Genomic DNA, 24881 nt, shown 5'->3' on the forward strand with positions numbered 1-24881 from the left:
CTGGAGAGAACCGAAGCCTAAAGAGAAGTGTCAGCACTGCCAGTGTGTTGAGCAGACCGAGTGGTTGGTGCCCAGGTGTCCTTGGGTGCTCACAGTGTGGCCCCTAAATCTGCAGCCTCGAGTCTGCCTCCTGTTTAGCCAGTTGAGTAGCCTGGATCAACCAGCTGTCTGCCTGCCTGCCTGCCTGCCTCCCTTCCTTCTCTGATTATATAAGGTGATCATACTAATAACAAAGGGTTTGGAAAACAGAAAAATACAGTTTTGAAATAAAAAATTATCAGTAGGGACTTTCTTGGCAGTCCAGTGGTTAAGTCTCCAAGCTTCTACTGCAGGGGGGGGCACTGGTTCGATACCTGGTGGGGGAACTGAGATCCTGCCCTGTGGTGTGGCCAAGAAAAAAAGGCTGTAATCTCACTGGCTGTATTATCTTCACGGACTTCCCTGGTGGCTTAGTGGTAAGGAACCTGCCTGCCAAGGCAGAAGATGCAGGTTCAATCCCTGGGTTGGGAAAATCCTCTGGAGAAAGAAATGGCAACACACTCCAATATTCTTGCCTGGAGAATTCCATTGACAGAGGAGCCTGGTGGGCTACAGACCATGGGGTCGCAAAGAGTCAGACACAACTTAGCAAGTAAACAACAACATATCTTCATATTCCCTCTGTCTCTCTCTCTCTCTAAATGAAGTCAGCATCTTACTGTTTTATGTGATACCCCGCTCCTCCCAGCATTCTTTTGTGAGCCTTTCCCCATGTCATTGAAAGCATTTCATGACCACCATTTTTATTGCTTGCCTAAGATTCTTTATGTAGATGTACCTCAGAGCTTTTTCTTCTGATATAAGTTGAACATATAGAAGACTGGAAATAAAAGAGCTCTAAGAGTTAAGAATCTCCTTGCATTGCTTATGAAATATGGAAACTGAAGGAACTTAGGGTGGGACTATCACTGAATAGATTCGTAGCTGTGTTTGGTTCTCCAGAGGAGAGGGGAAACCACATTCCTCCCCGACAGGGGGCACTACAGACCAGAATCACTGGTTTAGGTCACAGCCTGGAAGTATCAGCATGACCTCTGGGAGGGGCAGGGACAAACTTTTTTCTTATAGTTTAAACATGGGAAAGTAAGGAAAGAGTGTTAAAGGCTGACCAGGGAGATGGTTCCACCTCTTCTAGAAGGGGACAGATGCAGAAAACCAAATTGGTAGAGAGGGATGTTAAGGGGACTGGGCTTGTGGGAAGGTGAAAATTAATTTTATTCAAAAAACTTGTGTTGAGTGATTAACGTAGACAGGGTACTTGAGTGTTAGTCCCCTCCAGGCTCCTCTGTCCATGGGATTCTCCAGGCAAAATACTAGAGTGGGTCGCCATTCTCTTCTCCAGGGGATCTTCCTGACCCAAGGATCAAACCTGGGTCTCCTGCATTGCAGGTAGATTCTTCACCTTCTGAGCTACCAGGGAAGCCCCTTGAAGGGGCTCTGAGAAGTTGTGAGCCTTAGACTAGAAGACAGAAAGGGAGACTAGATGGAAGAGGCCCTTCTGGGGAACTGAATGTTCACAGCCCCTGACCACCTTGCCGGGATGGGTCCAATGCCTCACTCGGGCCAGCACAGCCTTTCTCTGTCCGCACATCAGCTGTGTCCCCTGGAGGGATAAGCTGATGAGTGAGACCCCTTGAGTTGCCTGCAAACCGATTTCCTGTCCTGCCACTTTCTGCCCTCTGGCCCCTCCAGCATCACCATCATCACCCCCCCACCCCACCCCCCAACTCATCTCTGGTGATAGCTGGGTTTATGTGCTGTGCCCACCACCTATAGCTGGTTCCTAAGCTTTGTGTTCAGTGGTGCACACGAGATTCTAGATGTGCAGAGGGGAATGTGGAGGGGCTTAGCAGAGCCCCAAGGAAGTGGCGGCAACCAGCGTTGTATTCACCTGCAAGCCAATTCAGCCAATTCATTGAAAGCCCAGGACAGTACTTGGGAAAGGCTCCTATTTGGTTGTCATCCAAGTAGAATCCGATTCGGTCTATTTTTGTTGATGCTACATTGGCATCTTGCATGAACATTTCATAAACAGAGCCAAAGGGAGGAGGTAGGGAGTGAATTACTTGTTTAGAACCTACTCTAGAGAGTCCAAACCTGCAAAAGAAACAGAGCTGTCTGGTGGCATCTGTGGGATACGACTGACTTGTTCAGTTATCTCTCAGTGGTTAGACTGCATCTCCCACCTCCATTGAGAGGGCACTGTCCATGTTATCCTCCTGGGGATTCCATACTTGGGGTAAGGAGCCCTTTCGGGTTTATTGTCTGTTGCTTGGCTTCAATCCTTGGAGAATGTTTACCTCCTTGGGTTTCCTGTGCTGTAGCCAACAACCGACATGCACACAGTTTAAATTCAAAAGCTGCTAAGGGGGCGAATTCATTTCCAAGGGCCGCCATAACAGAGTAGCACAAACTTCGTAGCTTCAAACAACAGAAATCTGTTCTCTCATAGTTGTGGAGGCTGGGAAGGTGAAATCAAGGTGTTATCAGGGCTCTGCTCCTGAAGGGAAAAGTCCCTCCTTGTCACTTTCAGCTTCTCATGGCCCCGTGTTCCCTGGCTTGTGGCTACATCATTCCAGTCTGTCTCTGCCTTTCTATGTCCTTCTCCATGTGTCTCTCTGTGCCCTCTTCTCTCCTGATATGTAGGCCTGCCCCAAATCAGTTATGAGCACATCTTCACTAAGTATATCTGCAAAGACCCTATTTCCAATTAAGGAAATTCAGAGAATCCAGATGGACATGACTTTGGGCGGAACACTATTCAACCACCACAAGGGGTCACAGTGAGAAATGTGCCCATGTTACCAGCTCCTTGTGAATTCTTCCACAGGTATTCCAAGCAAATATAAACAGAATAAAACGTATTTTCTATTTTCTTCCATGGGGCTTCCCAGGTGGTGCTAGTGGTAAACTGGCAGGAGATTCAAGAGAATGCGGGTGTGATCCCTGGGTCAGGAAGATCCCCCTGGAGCAGGAAACAGCAACTCACTGCAGTATTCTTGCTTGGGAAATCCCATGGACAGAGGAGCCTGGCAGGCTACAGTCCGTGGGGTCACAAAGAGTCAGACACAACTCAGCATCTGAGCACGGACACACAGTTTCTTCTGCAGAGAGATATGTGGAGTACACAGTGTTCTGTACTCTAACAATTTTTCTTGAATTTCCTTCCTCCTCTCTATACACAATGCCCCCGCATTCCTTTCAACAGATGCGTGGAACTCTCTTATGTGTGACTGTATTCCTAGAACATATTTAATGGTGAACACTTAGTTGTTTTGAGCAGAAATTAAAACAGCCTCATCTCCCCCAGATGCTGCCCTGCAGGTGGACACAGTGGTCCCCAACGCCACGGTGTTCGAGAAGGCAGCTTTCCAGCTGGACTGTAGCATTGTGTCTCGCTCCAGCCAGGACTCCCGCTTCGCCGTGGCCTGGTACTCCCTGAGGACTAAAGTTGGAGGAAAACGGGGTAGCCCTGGCCCAGAAGATGGGGAGGAGGAGGACGAGGAAGTGGAGGTGGATGAAGAGGAGGAAGAGGACCCCACAGAGCGGACCACTCTGCTGAGTGTGGGCGCAGATGCCGTCTTTGGCCCAGAGGGCAGCCCCTGGGAGGGCAGGCTTCGCTTCCAGATGCTTTCCCCACTCCTCTACCGGCTCACCGTGCTGCAGGCCAGCCCCCAGGACTCAGGTAACTACTCCTGCCGCGTGGAGGAGTGGCTTCCCAGCCCTCAAAAGGAGTGGTACCGGCTGACCGAGGAGGAGTCGGCCCCCGTTGGCATCCACGTTCTGGACACGAGTAAGTTTTTTCAGTTTCCAGGGGAAGGGGTCACTGTTGATTCTAGCTGTCTGGAAGAAAAATCAGAGCTTGATGGGGGACTGCTCAGCAGTTTTCTTGCCTGTTACGGGCAAGAAACATACCAGTTTAGATTTGACATACCAGTTTAGTAACTGACTCTTGATTGACCTAGCAAAAAAAAAAAGGGGGATAGGAATTAAAGTGATCATATACCCTCTAATCTTTATAATAAAGTTGATGCTCCATCTGATTAAATTTTAGTTAGATTTCATTATATGTGTATATATTTGATGAGGGTGAAAGGGGAGAATGAAAAAGTTGGCTTAAAACTCAACATGCAAAAAACAGATCATGGTATCTGGTCCCATCACTTCATGGTAAGTAGATGGGGAAAAGGGGGAAACAGTGACAGATTTTATCTTCTTGGGCTCCAAAACCACTACAGACAGTGACTGCAGCCATGAAATTAAAAGACGCTTGCTCCTTGGAAGAAAAGCTGACAAACCTAGACAGTGTGTTAAAAAGCAGAGACATCACTTTGCTGATGAAAGTCCGTATAGTCAAAACTACGGATTTTTCCAGTAGTCATGTACGGATGAGAGAAAAAGCTCTGATTTTTCTTGTACCGTAAAGAAGGCTGAGTGCCGAAGAATTGATGCTTTTGAACTGTGGCGCTGGAGAAGACTCAAATTGAGAGTCCCTTTGACAGCAAGGAGATCAAACCAGTCAATCCTTAAGGAAGTCAACCCTGAATATTCATTGGAAGGACTGATGCTGAAGCTGTAGCTCCAATACTTTGGCCACCTGATGCGAAGAACTGACTCATTGGAAAAGACCCTGATGTTGGGAAAGACTGAAGACAGGAGGAGAAGAGGGCAGCAGAGGATGAAATGGTTGGATAGCATCACTGACTCAATAGACATGAGTTTTTGCACAAACTCCAGGAGATAGTGAAAGACAGGGAAGCCTCTGTGCTGCAGTTCATGGAGTTGCAAAGAGTCAGACATAACTTAGCAACTGAACAACAACAACCACGTACAGGTATATTGTTAGATGTTACCTTGTGACTCATTAGAATATCCAAGTTAGTCTCTTTTTTAGCAAATAAGCAACATAAGGGGAAGAAGAAAAGAAAATGAAGTCTAAGTACCTCACTGCCTTCTTGCTTTTTCTCAAGTTCCTGGGTCATTTTTATTTTGGAGGGTGTGGAGGATTAAGTGGATTTTGCAAGATTAGTTGGGAAGACCAGCCTAGAAGGGCAGTGATGTTACAGGACATCTGGTAAGAGCTTAGCAGCAGTTCTATTATCCAGCAGCTGTTGCTACAGAATGGTCCAGAACTCAACGCTTCCATCATACTGACCTGAATTATTGGTTCTAATGAGGAACTCTTTTGAGTGAGCTTCTGTCAAAATATGGAACTGATCAATCTAAAATGGTGTTTGTTACAGTAGAATTAGCCTGTGATGTAGAAGTTAAAAAAACAGGTTAGAAATTTCAGCTTTTTTTCCCAGCATGACATTGTATCAGATAATTCTGAGTTTCGTCAGATAATTTTGAGTTTCATCAGCTTTTTCCTTTCTTTGATAACTTCCTGTTTATTAGATAGAAGTTATGAAATTGAGGTTTCATTGGTCAAAAGTGGCTGATATCACCAGTCTCATATACTTTGGAAATCTGATACATGTAAGTGTGTATTACATTTTCTTAATAATGATGAACAGCAGCTATTCAGTAGAAAGAAAAAAAAAAACAACCACCCAACCCCCTGAATCATACTTTAGACCCTCTGAAGATCCGCTGAATAACCCACTGTCCAAAAGTGCAAGGGAAAGTGTTTAGACTGTATTTTATCTGCCCACTGTGGCTATCCAAATTTGGTAAAGCTTTATAGAACCCAGAGATCATCCAGTAGCCTTATTTTACAGAGAAAATGCAGTCTCCTAGAGCCCAGGCTCCAGTCCAGAGCAGTCCTTGATGGGGTGGGAATTGTGGGGTTTCATTCTCCTCTGTATCCAGGAACAACTAACACTGCATTCTGTGCAGCCACAGATACACTGCAGACATGTGTAAGTGGGCCATAATGACTTTTTAATTGGTAACATTAATCAAATAACCATCATTTCTGGTAAAACTGCTCTCAGAAGCTGGTAGGTAGAGAATGTGTTCTATCCCAAAGAGGGACATTGGCAGCAGAACCAAATGCAAAGGGACATGTGAAATAGAACCAACAAGGAGATTCAAGCTGAAACGGAGCTAGCGTCTTCACCATCTCAGATACAGTTGAGCTCACAATCAGTAAATTACACTTTCTCATGTGGCTTTCCAAGTGGTACTACTGACTCACAGTGGGAAATGGAGGCCTGGCTTTGTTCGAACTTCCAACTATGAATCCAAAGAGACACGAGTGTGAGAACAAGAGTACATGGGTCGTCCGCCCTCCATTAGCGGCAAGAGGGGAAAGACAGCGTGGGCATGGAAGTTCTGCCACGTCACTTCTGTGGATCTGGGTGGGGTCTTCAGGAGTGAGCGACCGTCCAGGTTCTCGGCCCTCATGTCTTGTCTCCCTATCTGTCCTTCTCAGGTTCCACCCTGCAGTCCATCATCTGCTCCAACGACGCACTCTTCTACTTTGTCTTCTTCTACCCTTTCCCCATCTTTGGCATCCTTATCATCACCATCCTGCTGGTGCGCTTCAAGAGCCGGAACTCCAGCAAGAACTCCGAGGGGAAGAATGGGGTGCCCCTGTTGTGGATCAAGGAACCACACCTCAACTACTCCCCCACTTGCCTGGAGCCCCCCGTGCTCAGCATCCACCCAGGAGCCATAGACTAAGGGGCCTTCAGGTGATCAGAAACCACGGAGGAGCTAAGGCTCTCCTCGCTGCATCTTGCTCTACCACCAGACAGCGGACAGCGCCCGACCTCTGGGGCGCTCTCGCAGAACACAGTCAGACTTCAGAAGTGTTCCGAGTCGCCCATCTGTCAGAGGCAGACTGCCTCTAGGTGGCAGTCTTGGTTGGCTAGCTATTTTCGAGCAGATGGCGCCATCCTGCCAGTTAGGTCTCTTGTTTTTGTTTTTGGTAATGTGGTGAGTAGCTCCTGGTGCCACGTCTACTCGCTGGTTTATATAGTATTCTCAGATATAGATGTTACAGGGGTTCTTATTCTTTGTAAGGGACTCTTTTTCAATCCCTTTGGTTTACCCTTTTTGGATTCCATGATGTTGTGGATGAATTACTCTGAAATACAACTGATGGCAAAAGGAAGGACAGACTTTATAGCACGAAGGACTCTCTTCCAAGGCTTTTTTCAGTTTTGCACACTTGAAAATGCCACCCATGGATCAAAATATACTCCAAATTTTTTTACTTCCTTAACGAGACTTGAAAATTATGTGTAGTATGGGCCCAATTTGTATCTTGTCTTTTCCCTCAGCTGGAGTTGTTGGAACCACTTTGTAGTCAAGATGAAAGCATTGAATTTAGCTTCAAAGAACTGTGTATGTACAAGATAAATCCTGCGTATAAACCCCACTAGGAGTAGATAGTGCCCAGCCCAGCCTATCTGTCTTGGGGGGCAATAGGCTTCATCCTGTCCTTGCCAAAAAATAAGCAGACTTGGTTGGAGAACAAGTCAGAAGCTCTGAACAGTACATACTTTGCAGGTTAAAGTGGGCAGAAGGTTACTTATAGCAGCTACTGACTTTCAGATTGATCAAAGTCAGCAATTAGTGAAAGAAGGAAATAAGGCTGGTTGTTGGCTTGGTCTGTTCTGCAAGGGCAGTCTCTGATAACTGCTAGCAGGTGGGCTTTTTTTCCAGGTGCTTTATCAAACTCTTAAGGGCAAGTGGCCAGTGAGCCTGGAAAGGAGGCAGCAACTGAGCTGAATACACGGGGCCCAAGCAGCCACCACATCCACCATCGGAAGGCACAGGGGCCGGCTGTGTTCATGAACACTGGGACAGTAGCCAGCAGTGATTTCCAGAGCCTGGCATTGGAGAACAGGGAGGAATAACTACCTCCCTGGAGTTACGAAGACTACGTTTTCCTTCTTCCTCCTGACCACATCTTTCTCAAAGATATTGATGTCTTTCTTCTTCGCCATTTGACCTGCATCTCACTGCCGTTAGAATATCTGCCCAGGGGAAGCCCAGATGCAGCCCTTTGTGATCCTTATGGATCATGCCATCTCAGCAGAAGTGATCACATGCATGGACTTTGTACCCTCCCTTTTCTTAGATCTTATTTGTGGCTTTAGGTGATTTGGTTGTTTATTGTTGACTTCATTTGGATGACCCTTAAAGCCTGGTGAAGCCAATGTCACCTGTTATTTTTCACTTGTTGGGCAAGATCCTGGGCTCCGGAGCATCCTCAGTTGCAAATGCTTCCTTTTGCTCGCTCCATGAAGATGTTTTTGTTTTTTTTTTTTTTTTGCCTGGCTTCCTCATACTTTGCTTATGAACTTGCAGCTTGAATCCCAAGGGAGAACCTACTTTGGGAAAAAGTGTCCAGGAGTTCTGGAACTAAATCTAACCCGAGAGACTAGTGTGGAACCCAATCCTGAGGCTGAACAGATGCCAGGGGAGGCTGTGGGATTCCAGGCCACGTGGATGCTGATCCTTACCTGGGTGCTTGGCAGGTGCTTTGATTTGTCACAGCGAAGGGGAAGCAATGCCGTTGCCTGGCTGTTTTCTGAAGGGCTTGCATAGGCTGCGTTCTCTCCCTCCCAGATATACCAGTCCTCTCCCGCGACTCTGTGTAGGCACCACCACCTTAATCCCACCAACGCCTCACATGCTCATCCCCGTTTCTTGTGCTGCATCAACGCTATAGAGGTGCAGAACAGGCGCGGTGGTGAGGAAATAAGATGGCCCTTGGCTCCATTTCTTCAGGTCGGGGTGTGGGCTTTCGATGGGAAATTGCTGGCCCCGCATTTATAGACTGAGTCAACATGAGAAGATGATGTACTTTCCATCTGTCTGAATGGAAAGATGCTGGAGGGCTAGCTGGAACTGGGACATGTAATGAAGACTTGCGTTTGAATAGGTTTACGGAAAAAAGAAAAGCCAGTGCTGCATATAAGTAAGTGAAGCACTTCCAGGAGATTTGAAAGGAAAAAAGAAACCGAAGCCAGTATTTTAATAATTCTTTTTTTTTTTGTTCCTTGTGCATTTTCTATTGGGCCAGGGGGTACCATCAAAGGGTGAGCTTTTCTGCTTTCTATGAAAATCCCAAGGACCTTCTTTTTTGGCCATTTCTGTGGATATGTGGCATCTGCTGAGTGGTAATGCTGGCCTCCAGTGGCTGGGAGACCTCATTGCAAGTTGCCTACAGGAGAGACCCAGAGAGGAACAGCCAACAGTTCTGTTGGCTTATCTGCATCTACAATATTGTATTAATAAAAAACAACACTGTGCTAGGCCCATTCCAGGACATGGCTATGACCACACCCTCTTTCCCTAGGGGGTTTCTGTAGCAAGTTTTCATGTTTTTTTCAAACAATGGTTTCTCTGCGTTTACTGTTGAAGAAAAAAAAAAGTAGGGTAGACAGACTACCCATGCATGATGTAGAGAGCTGTTGATTTGTTTTTTGTTTGTTTTTTTAAAAGAAAACTATTTGTAAGATGTTGCACTAAAATGTTTTATATACACTTCAGAGACCTGTAGTAAATTATGTTGAAAATACGGCTGTTTACATTGACTGAGTCCACTGTCCTTCTTTCTCGTCACATAATCAGCCACTCTTGGCTATGGAACTGTGCCCTGGGGGCCTGGAGTTCTACCCCTGACATTGGCTTGCTAAACTCAGGGTTTGTGAATTGTGGCCTTTATTATCACACCCCACCCCCAGCCCAAGTGGCACCTTTGTATACAGGATAAAAAGCAACCCTTCCTCAAGACACTTTACTGTCGGCTGCTAAAAAATGTATATTTATATATATATATATATACATACACACACATACATATGTATATTTGACAGAATAAATATGTGTATGTATGTACCTATGTGTATACACACACACACACATATATATATATACATACACACACACATACACACATATATATATACATACTCACACACACACATAGGGCTTCCCAGGTGGCACTGGTGGTAAAGAACCGCCTGCCAATGCAGGAGATGCAAGAGATGCGGGTTCAATCCCTGGGTTGGGAAGATCCCCTGGAGAAGAAAATGGCAATCTACTCCAGTATTCTTGCTGGGATAATCCCATGGACAGAGGAGCCTGATGGGCTATAGTCCATGGGTCACAAAGAGTCCAACATGACTGAGCATGCACAAGCATACATACGTAGACCTCTAACCTGACTGTCAAGACCAGAGTCGTCTTGACATACCCAGAGGCCAGAGGGGCCAGTTCAGAATCTAGCTTTCTTTTGGGTGGGGGTGGGTGGGGTAGAAGTGGGGAGATAGGACATGGCAAGAGGAAACTGATAGAAGAGCAGGGGCTGGGGAAAAACTTCTGCCTGGGCTTGACAGCAGGACCTCACCACCCTCCTCCAACTCTAGTACTGTCCCGACCACAAAATGCTTAGCACACCTCTTCCAGGACAGAAGAAAACCCAAGAGCTGTGGGTTCCTGTGCAGTGAGCCCACACAGCATACCCGTCTCTGTTCCCTGCACAACTCAAATGGGAGGTTTGGGGGTGGGGGGAGTTCGCCACATCTGCAAATTGGGAAGAATGACAGCATGATGAAGGCTTCAGCAGCGACACATGGTTAGTCAGAACCCAACTGTAATTCTTCAAAATTCACACAATGTGCAGAAGGAACTAGATGGAGGTAAAGAGCAAAAGGAGGTACTTCCTTTTTTTTTTCTTCTTTTCTTTTTCTTTTTAAAACTCAGGCCTTTCAAAGACTTTTAATATGTGCTTTCCTCTGCTCCCCAGCCCCATTTGCTGCATGCTTATCAACTTCTTGCAGCTGCTGGCTTGGCCAGGAGTTGAAATGTGACTGTTTATCTCTTGGGCACCCAGAATGGTTCCATGTTAAGTCTTATGTATTATTTTCGACTAATTTTCTCCTAACGCTATCTTTTCTGCTGGGGAACATTTGAAAAAGGGAAACAGAATATTACAGAATAAAAATTACCCCGACACATACACACACCCTCTTGGTGCTAATCTGCCCAGTGTTTATTTAAATAAAGTGAACGTACACTTCCACATAGGGGCAAGGACCATTTTCATGTATGCAGGATTAGGAGCAGTGTTTTGCTCTGTCTGTCTAGGACTCCTAAGCTTCCTGGGTGTGGTTCTGAGTATGGCAGGAACTAGAACCAGAGAACCAGAGGGTGACATGCTGGGAAGAGCAGCAGCCCATCCAGGCCACACAAGGAGACTGAATAAGCCCTCCTTTCTTCTAGTCCATGATTCTTTACAGTGACAAGCAGATAAAACTGGACCTCTCCACACCAGTCACAGGATGTAAAATACATCCAGTCCTCAGTAGATGGATAGGGCCTTTTTGGCCATCTGCCTGATGCATTGCAGGTCCAGCCTTTCTGGGCCACATTTGATTTATCAAGTCTGCTACTAGGCATATATCTAAAGTGTATATCTAAAAATGTTTGTTGGAACCACAGCATGTCTTTTAATGAAAGAACTGACATCATTCATTTGGCCAGAGACATGGCCAACCAAGGAAGACTTAATGAACCATTCCTTACTTGGTACCTGGAGACCATGACCTGGGGATGCTCCCCAGCCCCAGGTGACTTGGTGGTCCTTTACGCAGAGGGGGTCCCTGCTCAGAGGGGGTTGACAGCTTTTCGCTGGCCCAGTCCAAACAGCAGTATAGCTGCCCATCCTATATGAAAGGGTAAATAAAAGTGGTGCTTTAGACTTAAGCTTGGTTGGACTCCCAGTTCTCTGCCTTGCTGTGTGTCCTTGGGCAAGTCATTTACCTTCTCTGAGCCTCGGTTTCCTAATCTGTGAAGACAGGGACATCAACAAGATTAAATTAATGCAGGTAATGCACTTGGGCTTGGCCCATGGTAAGTACTCAACGGATGTTTGCTGTTATATCACTTCCCAGCTCAAAACCTTTGAGGGGCTCCCCAGAGTTTAAAGGTCTGACTCCATCTTACCTTTCCAAGTTAAACTGAATTCTTACCAGCCCAGAGTAGAGGAGAAACTTGACCTTCTCACTTTCTGTGCTACACACTATACCTGCCTCATGTTCCAAGTTATCTTCAGATGACAGGGAATGCCTAAGGGTAGCTTAGGTATGGTACATTGGTCCCAGAAATTTCACAGACATAGACACCTTTTACAGTTTCATGGCCAATTTAAGAAATAATTTATGGATACTTACAGTGTAGTTCAAGTATCTTGAGTGGTTTTGGGGTCCCCACCTGAGGATGATGGCAATCACAGCAAGAATAAAGCACATTTCCACTCTTTCACAACTGGCAAACAGGTTGGTTTTGTTAGGACAACAGAGAATCCAGTTCATGAGTTCAGTTCATGGGAGGAGTTTCCTGCTCACATGGTAAGGAAGAGTGCCCTGAGCCACAGTGGCTGAGCAGAGGTCACTCTGGCACTTCTATCTGAAAGAAAGGGAGCTGTCAGGGAGGCCCATGCCAGGAGCTGGTTCTGGGAATACAGTAGTAGCTGAATCAGCAGGTGGATTTGAGGCCAGAGGACTAGCCAAAAAGATGGAGAGTGCAAGTGCCCACTGCAGCTTGAGGGACAGAGATTTGGGGAGGCCAAACACTGAGGGAGTGAGCAGCTCTGACTCCTCAGCCTGAGGGCAAGTCCACCGTTAAGAAGGAGGAAGAGTGAAACAAAGCAAATGGAGAAGGGAGAAACCCGAGGCTGGAAATCCCAGCTCCGAGTAAGGGAGTGCTGGGGTGGCAGTCAGTCTTAAGGAAAAGGTGACTGCACGGGAATGAGGAAAGATAGGCACTTGAGAGGGCTGGGGAGGTTGGGGCTGCACCGGGGGTTCTAGCAGCCGTCTAACACGTCCCGTTTCCTTTCGTTTTAATATTTGAGGAAAGAGTGGTTCAAAGAGGCTGTTTTATCTAGAGTCATAAAAGGGGAGTGTGTGTGCTACTTGCTCAGTCGTGCCTGACTCTTTGCGACCTCATGGACTGTAGCCTGCCAGGTTCCTCTGTCCATGGGACTCTCCAAGCAAGAATACTGGAGCGGGTTGCCGTTCCCTTCTCCAGGGGAATCTACCCGACCCAGGGATCGAACCTGGATCTCCTGCACTGTGGGCAGGTTCTTCACCGTCTTAACAGGCAGGTAAAACTGCGCGGCTGCAGCTGCTGCAAAGAGCTGAAAGAATAAAGCGCTTCGGAACTTCCGTGTCCCACCAGAGTTCTCCTGTCACCTCCCGACCATTGGGGCGCAGCTTTCGGGAAGCGACAGTCCGATACCCCCAGCTGCTGCGGGGGCGCCTCCATCGCGCTCCAGATGCCAAGGAAAAGCGCGGGAGGAACGAGGATAACCCTGGTTGTAAAAACGCACGCCACTTTTGCTAAAGAGCTCCACAGAGCAAAGCGGGTGGCGGCGGAATGGCAGGAACGACTGGGACCCGAACCGAGTCCGCGAGAAGAGGAAAGGAGCGGCGCCCAGACTGCATCCGGTGCCAGCCCGCCGCGCGGGAGGCGGGGCGCGCGAGGCGGGGCGGGGCGCGGCGCACAGTGGGGCTGGCCCTCCGGCAGGCCGAGTTGTGCCGCTGCGGCCCATTAGCAGAAACTGCCCAGACCGCCATGGCCGCAGGGAGCGCCCCTGGGTGGACCGTGGGGGCCCTTGGACTGGTCTGCCTGTTCCTCAAATTGGGTGAGTGGAGGCCTCCTCCGGGAGCCCACGGGGACCGGGAGCGCGAGGTGTCAGTGCCCCCCACCCCCACCCCGCCCCGGGCTCCGGGCCCGGTGGACGGGCGCGGCCCAAGGCGGCTGCAAGTTCGGGTGGCGAAGGTGGCGGGGGGCACGTGCGCGGGACCTGGTCGTGTCGTCCACAAATCACCGTAGGGTGATCAGTAAGAAACTTGCTCCTCAGGCTCTGAGGTCTGGGAAAAAGAAACCAGACTCCGGCTCGTTCACCTCCCCTGCGCGCTTTCCTCCCTTTGGGAACCCTTCTTAACTCCCACGACCCCCGACCCCCGCTCGTCTTCCGCCCCGTGTTCTTCTGGAAGGGGTGCCTTTTCTGCGCGACTCCAGTGACTAAGTTACTACTTCCCGAGGCGCCATCGTCCAGAACTTGAGCATATCTCTTTTTTTACTGCTTCCGCAGCCCGCGAGCTTGTCCGGGGCGGGCTTCCACTGGCAGTGGATCGCGCTGTGTGCGCGCGCGCCGGCTCCTGCCCCGGGGTGGGCGCGCCGCGGCCAAAGCCAAGTGCAGCCGCGCCTGTCCCGCGGCCGCGCCCTGGCTGATGGCGGTGGTTAAGAGTCGCCTCGCAGCAGGAAGCAGAGGGCCTCGAGTCGGAGTTTCTGAGTAGTGTGGCTAGTGCTGCTTCCCCTCCCTTCCGAACAGAAAAGGACGAACGTGTGAGTGTCTGGGACTATGGTCATCCTTTTCTCACTTCTTCAGTTAAATCGTCGCGACAGCCCCATAAGATAGGTATCTCTGTCTCCATTTTTTTACCTCCTCAGCCACATTATCAACCTCTCCCCACACAGGCCCCTCCTTAAGTCATAGCCAACCCCCTGGAGCATAGTAACAGCCCCCTTAACTATTACTTGGAATCCCCCGCTGGCCCTTTGGCACACACACCTGAGCAGCCTTTCCTCTCCTCTCTGCCTTCAGAGTGGACTGAGTGCCTGTGGGATGCATGCGTCTATGGATACAACCTGGGTGGGGGTGGGGGTTGTGGAGCTCGACATATGCTCAAATGTACCTACAATGTAAGGCACAGAAGTAAATGTTGTAAGAGAGGTAAATATAAAGTGCTGCGGGCGTGCAGAGGGAAGACAGCCGCATCTTGGGTGAAAGCAAATATCTTCCGTGAAGCAGAAACTTCCTGGAAGGAAAGGAGTTTGAACCTAGCCTCCGAGGACAGGTGGTATCATGCCATGATGTGGGAAAAGATGCCAGGAGGAGGAGATCAAGAAAGAAAGAGGAGGAGAGTGTAGAGGGTAAACTTTGGCAGTAGGGAGCCATCAGTGTCCTGGGGAGTCGGTGTGCCGGTGGGATCTTGAGGCCCCATGGGGTACCCCGAAAGTCCCCTTTGGGAGCTGGGATTCTCTCCTGTGGGCAAAGGAGACCTGTTTCTGGGCCTGACAGGAGCAGACCCATCCTCTTAGGATAATCTGGCAGCAATGAAGAGAAAAGATTGTAGTTGAGAGGGAGTGGAGGCAGAGGGGGCTAGGACAGGTCCCATCACAGGCCCCAAAGACTGAAGGTTTCATAGGCCACAGGTGTCAGCACGAGGAAGAAGCACATACCGAGCTTGAATGGATGAGGTAACTCCTTCAAGATGTGCGGGTCTCTCCCTGGTCTCAGAACGCACCTTTGGCCGCCACTGCCTGTTGCTATGCTCTTTTCCACTGAAAACTCAGTCTACCCATCTAGCCACACCTCTTCTAGGAAGACTATCTCAACAGTCCCCTCATGGTGGTCTCTCCCACCTAATTCATTTATTTATTCAGAGGTCATTTGGTTCTGCAAGCATTAATATTACCTTCTCTGAAGAGGCTTTGTGCTAAGGGAAACTATATCTCTGCAGATAGTGACCCCTTTGGGTACCAAGCTGGTCTCAGTGGGGAAAGCTGCCTAACAGTGATGAACAGTATTGGATCCCAGACCCTGGCCCCGCCCCTCACAGTTAAAACTTCTGTAAGTTACCTCACTTCTCTGTGACTCTGTATCTTTGCCTTTGAAGAGAGAGCACCACACACATGAGAGAAAGGATACTAACATCTGCTTCATAGAATGATTGTGAGCATCAGTCATTCAACACGTACTTACTGTCAGCTCTGTGTCAGCACAGGGAAGCTTACCATTATTAGAGTGGGGGAGAAACAGTGAAGAAAGAAAGCAGTGAATGTGTAGTTGTTGGGTGGTGGTGAACATTTACTAATACAGAGATTAGTAGTGCAGAACAAGGGAAATGGAAGTGGTTAATAGTTCTTACTAATTTTCTTAAATTTTGGAAAACTTAAAATCTTTAGAATAGTTGCAAACAGTACAGTGAACACTTGCGTGCCTTTCTCCTTGAATCGCCAGTCATTAACATTTTATCACATTTGGTTTACTTTACTCTATTTATAGAGACAAACACACACACCTACCCAGTTACTTTGTTGTTGTTGTTTTTTGCTAAACCATTTGAGAATTGCAGCTCTTACAACACCTTAACCCTAAATATTTCAACATAGGTCTTGTAAGAATAATATGTCTCCAGTAAGCCCTGGCACCATTTTCAGAAGTCAGGAAGTATAGCATTGATAAAAGACTGTTTTCAGATGGGGTCCAGAAGCCAGTCCTGGATAATACATCAAGCTTGGTACTCATGCCTGTTTGTGCTGTGTTATACTTAGTTGCCCAGTCCTGTCCGACTCTTCGTGACCCCAAGGACTGTAGCCTGCCAGGCTCCTCTGTCCGTGGTGATTCACCAGGCAAGAATACTGGAGTGGATTGCCATGCCCTCCTCCAGGGGATCTTCCTGACCTAGGAATTGAACCAGGGTCTCCTGCATTGCAGGCAGATTCTCTACCAGCTGAGCTACCAGGGAAGCCCCATGCTTTTTTAATCCTCTTGAATATAAAAATCTAAACTGTTGCCAACATTTTTCTTTTTTAAACTTTGTGACATTGTTCTTTTTGAAGGGTCTGGACGAGTTGTTTTATAAAAATGACCCTCCGTGTTGGGGTGCATGCTTAAATTCTGATGTGGACTTTCTGAGCACAGGTATGCATCTCATCAGGGTGCAGATGCAGTCCATTTGCTGATTATCAAAGATGTTAATGTCGATTGTTTTGTTAAGGTGAGTTCCATCAGATTTCTCTCTTGTAGAGGCAAGTAAATAGAAGTTAGGTGGGCTCAGTTCCTAATCATTTCAATAAAGCAAATATCGCAATAAAGCAAGTCATATGAGTTTTTTTATTTCCTAGTGCATTTAAAAATGACATTTACATTATACTGTAGTCTAAGTATGCCATAGCACTGTGTCTAAGAAATTGTACATACCTTAATTAAAAAAATATTTTATTGCTAAAAAAATGCTGACTACTATCTGACAATGCAGAGTTGCTACAAAACTTCAGTTTGTGTAAAAAGCACAGTATCTACAAAGCGCAATAAAATGCAGCATAATAAAATGAGGTATGTCTGTAACATGTGATTCATTAAGTAACACTTAGAGATTGAATATCCTGTTCTCCAACAGTCTTTCATCCAGTGTTTTAGCGCCTAGTGACCATTCCTCCCCGAGTCCATTATCACTAAATTGTTTCAGATGGCAATTTCCTATCCGTATTTGTCTATATACTTTATTGACAATCTTCAGTAACAAAGAGCTTTTGCACCTCCCTTTTTATTTTATGTTTTAGTACTAGTAAGGACTCATGGGTATCATTTAAGATAGCATTCCTGTCATTATCCATTCTGATGCTTGGTGATTCTGAATTTGGTCACTGGGAACTCCTCCAAGCTTCAGTTTTGAGCACTTCACTCCTTGCTGGCATAGAAAGATGTTCTGGACTCATTTTGTACCTTTCCTGCCTCAGCCTTGGACTCATTAGATTCCCTTTTTCTTTTAGTGGGAAATGGTATTTAGAATTTAAGATCTGGGTGCTAGATGTGCTTAGGGCTTCCCAGGTGGCTCAGTGGTAAAGAGTCCGCCTGCTAATGAGGAGACATAAGAGACACGGGTTTGATCACTGGGTTGGGAAGACCCCCTGGAGAAGGAAATAGCAACCCACTCTAGTGTTCTTGCCTGGGAAACCCCGTGGACTGGAGGAGCCTGATGAGCTACAGTCCAGGGAGTCGGGAAGAGTAAGACACGACTGAGCAATTGAGTGCACACACTCTAGATGTGCTCAAGGCTCCTGAAGTCACAGCTTCTAGGCCTTGTCAGTTCTCAGAGCTAGGAAATAGCTTTCACAAAGTCATGCGTTTATCTTGTAACCACAAAGTAATCCAACAATTCAGTTCTTCTGTTTCCTCCCTGTTCTGTATTAGTATCTTCCTTCACTACAGTGAGAATTCTATTCTTAGTAGCATTAGTATATTTGCCTAATCTCCATTAAATACAAACTAGTTCCATAATTCCTGTGCCAATACTACTACCAAGCACAAGTTTTACTAAATATAGTTCAAAATTTTTATTCTTCCATATATTCCACTAAATATGTTCAGAACACAGTATTTTCAAGTTACTTGAATTCTTAATTTTTCTTCTGTGTGGTTATGTTATCAAATGGATACATAGTTACATCAATGTGTTTCTATCTATTCAATTTTAGGGTTTCCCCCACCTTAATTTAATTTTAAAATATGGAAGCTGTTAACAGGGTTCAAATCAAAACCAAACACAGCTGGCCTTCCATATCTGCAGGTTCTGCCTCTGTGGATTCAACCAACCACAGATCAAGAATATTCAGGAAAAAAATTCCGTAAAATCTCAAAAAGCGAAACTTGAATTTGCTGTATTCTGGCAACTATTTAAATAGCATTTGTGTTGTATTTGGATGGCATCACCGACTCAATGGACATGGGTTTGGGTGGATTCCAGGAGTTGGTGATGGACAGGGAGGCCTGGCGAACTGCGGTTCATGGGGTCGCAAAGAGTCGGACACGACTGAACGACTGAACTGAACTATGTTGTATTTACAATTATTCAAGTAGCATTTACATTGTATTAGATATTACAAGTAATCTAGAGATGATTTAAAGTATATGAGAATATGTGCATAGGTTACTGTGCCGTTTTTATGTAAGGGACTTCAGCATCCTCAGAGTTTGGTATCTGCTGGGATCCTGGAACCAATACCCTGTGGATACTGAGGGATATCCATTTAAAAAATGCTCAGAAATTCTGTTCCATCCCTCTCTCTCCCTCCACAACATATCATTTGTTTGGTTTTGTCTTTCCTGTTTCTTTTTGTAGATACAAACAGATACCTACGTTTGTTTCTAACTTCCTCTTTCAAACAATAGGTAACATACTCAATGTACTCTCTTATATGTTGTTTTTGTCACTTAACCACATGTCTGGAAAATCATTCCATATTAGTTCATAGAAATCATCCTTATTTTTTTTTTTTTTTTTTACGGCTGCATAGTGCTGTGTGGGGTGGAGGAATGATATTTCATTCAGTCGCTCTCTGGTAGTTAATAGTTTATGTAGTGTAGTCAGAGGAGGTCTCTTTTAAAGGGAAAACAGTTGAGTGTAGACTTGAAGTGATTGAGCAGGCCAGGTGACTGGGAGGGTAGTATTCCAGACAGAGAGGATGGCAGCAAAAACCCTGAAATAGGTTTCAAACGTTTAAGGAACTTCGAGGAGACCACCATGCTGGAGAGTAAATAGGAAATTAAATTGTACACGTAGTCAGGGCTGGATTCTAAAGATAAAGTTTTGTGGGCCCTTAAAGACTAACTTTTTAAATTCCCAGTGATGTAGGAAGTCTCAGAGAGTTTTGAATAGGAGTGAAATTGTGATGACTTGAGTGTTTAAATGAATTATTCTGGATGCTGGGTAGAGAATAGTCCTTGCTGATGAAAAAGGAAAGGCAGGGAGAGCAGTTAGGAGGCTGTGGGGACAATGACTAGCTGGGCGTGGGTAAGAAATGATGGGGTGGGGTGAGGAATAGGAACTGTCAGGGTGTGTTTTGAAGGCTGGGCTGGCAGGATTCAGCAGTGGAGTGCATCCGTGGGGTAGCATGTGGACAGGACCTAGGTAGTGCTGGGCGAGTAGCAAGCTCAGAAATCGGAACTGTTGTTAGATTGCTCTTATTAGCAGAGCTTGCCTTATTCTGCTCTTGTTGACCTAATCTCTCCAACTTGATTTTAGATCCTTGTACACAGGAACCAAGTCATATAATACTTAACAAAATGTCTCTTTCATTGATTTATTTTAGTATTTTTAACAGTACAGATTGTTAAATCTGAACACTAGATGGTAAAGTATTGGTCAAACATTTCTCCATTTTAAATTCTTATATTCTCTCACACTGTTATGTGCGTGTGTGATAAATCGCTTCAGTCGTGTCCGACTCTTTGCGACCCTATGGACTGTAGCCCACCAGGCTCCTCTGTCTATGGGATTTTTCAGGTAAGAGTACTAGAGTGGGTTGCCACGCCTTTCCCCAGGGGATCCTCCTGACCCAGGGATTGAACCTGCGGCTCCTTTGGCTCCTAGGTTAGCAGGTGAATTCTTTTACTGCTGAGCCACCGGGGAAGCTCATTGTTGTGTGAGACTTATTCATACACTTCGTTTGACTTAAGGTTTGGAGAGTCTGTGTGTTTTTATTTAGGAAAGATAATTCAAGTCAAAATAATGTTGTGTATTCCTATTAAAAAAAAAACCAACTAGCTCCAGTATTATAATGGGGTGGATTTAATAGTTGCCATGAATTAAGCACATGCTCTGTGCCAAGTGTTGTGCTCAGAGTTTTAAGTTTTTGTTTTCATTTAATTGTTAGTTTTATAAGGTAGAGACTGTTAAAGAGGAGAAAAATAGTTGAGGTATGTTGAGTACCATGTCAAAGTTCACACAGCAGAGAAGTGATAGAACCTGCTAGCACTTACTCCATGATTCAAAGTCCATGTATTTCCAACCCAAGAATAGATTACCAACTTTTCCACCCTGCACCATGTGGCTTGTGGGATCTTTCCCCAACCAGGGACTGAATCTGGGTCAAGGCAGTCAAAGCCTAGAATCCTAACTGCTAGGCCACTGGGTAGTCCAGATAGGCAACTTTCTGATGATTGGTATAGCCATAGTTGACATCTTATAACATGTATATATTGCCCAATGTAATGTTGTCATGTCAACACATGTCAAAGCATGTAAAATGATATAAGACAGCTAATTACCAATCACATAGATTGTATTCAGTATTGTAATCTACAATACAGGGGTGGAGGAACTTTCTTTGGGCCATGGAATTAAGAATGAGGGTTTATTTATGTATTCATATTATTAATATTTTGCCATAATTATACTGTTTTATACATCCACACTTTACTCCTAAATGCTTTGGCATAAACCCAATAACATAATATTTGTAAATTAACAATATTTTGTTAATATTGAATTTTGTTAGTATTGAAATTAACAGTAATTTCATAATATCACTTAACTTCTACTCTTATTCAGATTCCTTCAATTGTCACAAGAATGTCTTTTAAAATACCAAGATCTAATCAACTTTCACATTTTTGCATTTGCTGCTTTTTTTTTAATCTTTGACAGGTATCTTTTAGGAATTTTGAAAATGACTTACAACTACTTTTAAAGAACTGGATCTGGGGGTTTGTTTTGTTGCCCTTTTTACTATAATTTTTAAAAATTGAATTGTTTAATTGTACACCTTATTACTGTTATTTGTTTTTTCCCTTTTTTAATTGACTTATAATATTACATGAGTTTCAGGTGTAAACATAGTGGGTCAGTATTTTTATACATTACAAAATGATCACAATAAGTCTAGTTACCACCTGTCACCATAGAAAGTCATTACAATATTATTGGCTATATTCCCTATGCTGTATATTACATCTCCATAATTTTTTTCCCATTTATTTTTATTAGTTGGAGGCTAATTACTTTACAATATTGTAGTGGTTTTGGCCATACATTCACATGAATCAGCCATGGATTTACATGTATTCCCCATCCCGATCCCCCCTCCCACCTCCCTCCCCACCCCATCCCTCTGGGTCTTCCCAGTGCACCAGGCCTGAGCACTTGTCTCATGCATCCAACCTGGGCTGGTGATCTGTTTCACCCTAGATAATATACATGTTTTGATGCTGTTCTCTCGAAACATCCCATCCTCGCCTTCTCCCACAGTCTAAAAGTCTGTTCTGTACATCTGTGTCTCTTTTTCTGTTTTGCATATAAGGGTTATTGTTACCATCTTTCTAAATTCCATATATATGTGTTAGTATACTGAATTGGTCTTTATCTTTCTGGCTTACTTCACTCTGTATAATGGGCTCCAGTTTCATCCATCTCATTAGAATTGATTCAAATGAATTCTTTTTAATGGCTGAGTAATATTCCATGGTGTATATGTACCACAGCTTCCTTATCCATTCGTCTGCTGATGGGCATCTAGGTTGCTTCCATGTCCTGGCTATTTTAAACAGTGCTGTGATGAACATTGGGGTGCACGTGTCTCTTTCAGATCTGGTTTCCTCAGTGTGCATGCCCAGAAGTGGGATTGCTGGGTCATATGGCAGTTCTATTTCCAGCTTTTTGAGAAATCTCCACACTGTTCTCCATAGTGGCTGTACTAGTTTCCATTCCCACCAACAGTGTAAGAGGGTTCCCTTTTCTCCACACCCTCTCCAGCATTTATTGCTTGTAGACTTTTGGATAGCAGCCATCCTGACTGGAGTGTAATGGTACCTCATTGTGGTTTTGATTTGCATTTCTCTGATAATGAGTGATGTTGAGCATCTTTTCATGTGTGTGTTAGCCATCTGTATGTCTTCTTTGGAGAAATGTCTGTTTAGTTCTTTGGCCCGTTTTTTGATTGGGTCATTTATTTTTCTAGAATTGAGCCGCAGGAGTTGCTTGTATATTTTTGAGATTAATCCTTTGTTGCTTCATTTGCTATTATTTTCTCCCATTCTGAAGGCTGTCTTTTCACCTTGCTTATAGTTTCCTTTGTTGTGCAAAAGCTTTTAAGTTTCATTAGGTCCCATTTGTTTATTTTTGCTTTTATTTCCAACATTCTGGGAGGTGGGTCATAGAGGATCCTGCTGTGATTTATGTAGGAGAGTCTTTTGCTTATGTTCTTCTCTAGGAGTTTTATAGTTTCTGGTCTTACATTTAGATCTTTAATCCATTTTGAGTTTATCTTTGTGTATGGTGTTAGGAAGTATTCTAGTTTCATTCTTTTACAAGTGGTTGACCAGTTTTCCCAGCATCACTTGTTAAAGAGGTTGTCTTTTCTCCATTGTATATTCTTGCCTCCTTTGTCGAAGATAAGGTGTCCATAGGTATGTGGATTTATCTCTGGGCTTTCTATTTTGTTCCATTGATCTATATTTCTGTCTTTGTGCCAGTACCATACTGTCTTGATGACTGTGGCTTTGTAGTAGAGCCTGAAGTCAGGCAGGTTGATTCCTCCAGTTCCATTCTTCTTTCTCAGGATTGCTTTGGCTATTTGAGGTTTTTTGTATTTCCATACAAATTGTGAAATTATTTGTTCTAGTTCTGTGAAGAATGCCCTTGGTAGCTTGATAGGGATTGCATTGAATCTATAGATTGCTTTAGGTAGTATAGTCATTTTGACAATATTGATTCTTCCAATCCATGAACACGGTATATTTCTCCATCTGTTTGTATCCTCTTTGATTTCTTCCACCAGTGTTTTATAGTTTTCTATGTATAGGTCTTTTGTTTCTTTAGGTAGATATACTCCTAAGTATTTCATTCTTTTTGTTGCAATGGTGAATGGTATTGTTTCCTTAATTTCTCTTTCTGTTTTCTCATTGTTAGTGTATAGGAATGCAAGGGATTTCTGTGTAATTTTATATCCTGCAACTTTACTATATTCGTTGATTAGCTCTAGTAATTTTCTGGTAGAGTCTTTAGGGTTTTCTATGTAGAGGATCATGTCATCTGCAAACAGAGAGAGTTTCACTTCTTCTTTTCCTATCTGGATTCCTTTTACTTCTTTTTCTGCTCTGATTGCTGTGGCCAACACTTCCAAAACTATGTTGAATAGTAGTGGTGAGAGTGGGCACCCTTGTCTTGTTCCTGACTTTAGGGGAAATGCTTTCAATTTTTCACCATTGAGGGTAATGCTTGCTGTGGGTTTGTCATATATAGCTTTTATTATGTTGAGATATGTTCCTTCTATTCCTGCTTTCTGGAGAGTTTTACTCATAAATGGATTTTGAATTTTGTCAAAGGCTTTTTCTGCATCTATTGAGATAATCATATGACTTTTATCTTTCAATTTGTTAATGTGGTGTATTACATTGATTGATTTGTGGATATTAAAGAATCCTTGCATTCCTGGGATAAAGTCCACTTGGTCATGATATATGATTTTTTTAGTATGTTGTTGGATTCTGTTTGCTAGAATTTTGTTAAGGATTTTTGCATCTATGTTCATCAGTGATATTGGCCTGTAGTTTTCTTTTTTTGTGGCATCTTTGTCTGGTTTTGAATTAGGGTGATGGTGGCCTCATAGAATGAGTTTGGAAGTTTACCTTCTGCAATTTTCTGGAAGAGTTTGAGTAAGATAGGTGTTAGCTCTTTTCTAAATTTTTGGTAGAATTCAGCTGTGAAGCCACCTGGTCCCGGGCTTTTGTTTGCTGGAAGATTTCTGATTACAGTTTCGATTTCCTTGCTTGTGATGGGTCTGTTAAGATCTTCTATTTCTTCCTGGTTCAGTTTTGGAAAGTTATACTTTTCTAAGAATTTGTCCATTGCTTCCAAGTTGTCCATTTTATTGGCATAGAGCTGCTGGTAGTAGTCTCTTATGATCCTTTGTAATTCAGTGTTGTCTGTTGTGATCTCTCCATTTTCATTTCTAATTTTGTTAATTTGGTTCTTCTCCCTTTGTTTCTTAATGAGTCTTGCTAACAGTTTGTCAATTTTGTTTATCTTTCAAAAAAACAGCTTTACCTTTGTTGATTTTTGCTGTGGTCTCTTTTGTTTCTTTTGCATTTATTTCTGCCCTAATTTTTAAGATTTCTTTCCTTCTACTAATCCTGGGGTTCTTTCATTTCTTCCTTCTCTAGTTGCTTTAGGTGTAGAGTTAGGTTATTTATTTTACTTTTTTCTTGTTTCTTGAGGTAAGCCTGTAATGCTATGAACCTTCCCCTTAGCACTGCTTTTACAGTGTCCCATAGGTTTTGGGTTGTTGTATTTTCATTTTCATTTGTTTCT

At 44.5% G+C, this 24881-nt stretch overlaps 2 protein-coding genes across 3 annotated transcripts in view; both read left to right on the top strand.

Moving 5' to 3' along the window:
• The window catches only part of IGSF3 (immunoglobulin superfamily member 3), a 111594-nt gene extending 102061 nt beyond the window's left edge, over positions 1-9533 (top strand). For both annotated transcript variants that reach the window (XM_070467243.1, XM_070467244.1), the window contains exons 10-11: positions 3350-3832; positions 6416-9533. In XM_070467243.1, the coding sequence (XP_070323344.1) occupies positions 3350-3832; positions 6416-6666 (734 nt within the window). In that variant the 3' untranslated portion in view covers positions 6667-9533. The remainder of the gene's footprint in view (positions 1-3349; positions 3833-6415) is intronic.
• Positions 9534-13362: 3829 nt separating this feature from the next.
• CD58 (CD58 molecule) overlaps positions 13363-24881 on the top strand; it is a 49539-nt gene continuing 38020 nt past the window's right edge. Inside the window, exon 1 of the mRNA XM_020892331.2 lies at positions 13363-13645. Coding sequence (XP_020747990.2) covers positions 13378-13645 — 268 coding nt within the window. The 5' untranslated portion in view covers positions 13363-13377. The remainder of the gene's footprint in view (positions 13646-24881) is intronic.

Source organism: Odocoileus virginianus, chromosome 5 (assembly GCF_023699985.2).
Source record: "Odocoileus virginianus isolate 20LAN1187 ecotype Illinois chromosome 5, Ovbor_1.2, whole genome shotgun sequence".
Taxonomy (NCBI): domain Eukaryota; kingdom Metazoa; phylum Chordata; class Mammalia; order Artiodactyla; family Cervidae; genus Odocoileus; species Odocoileus virginianus.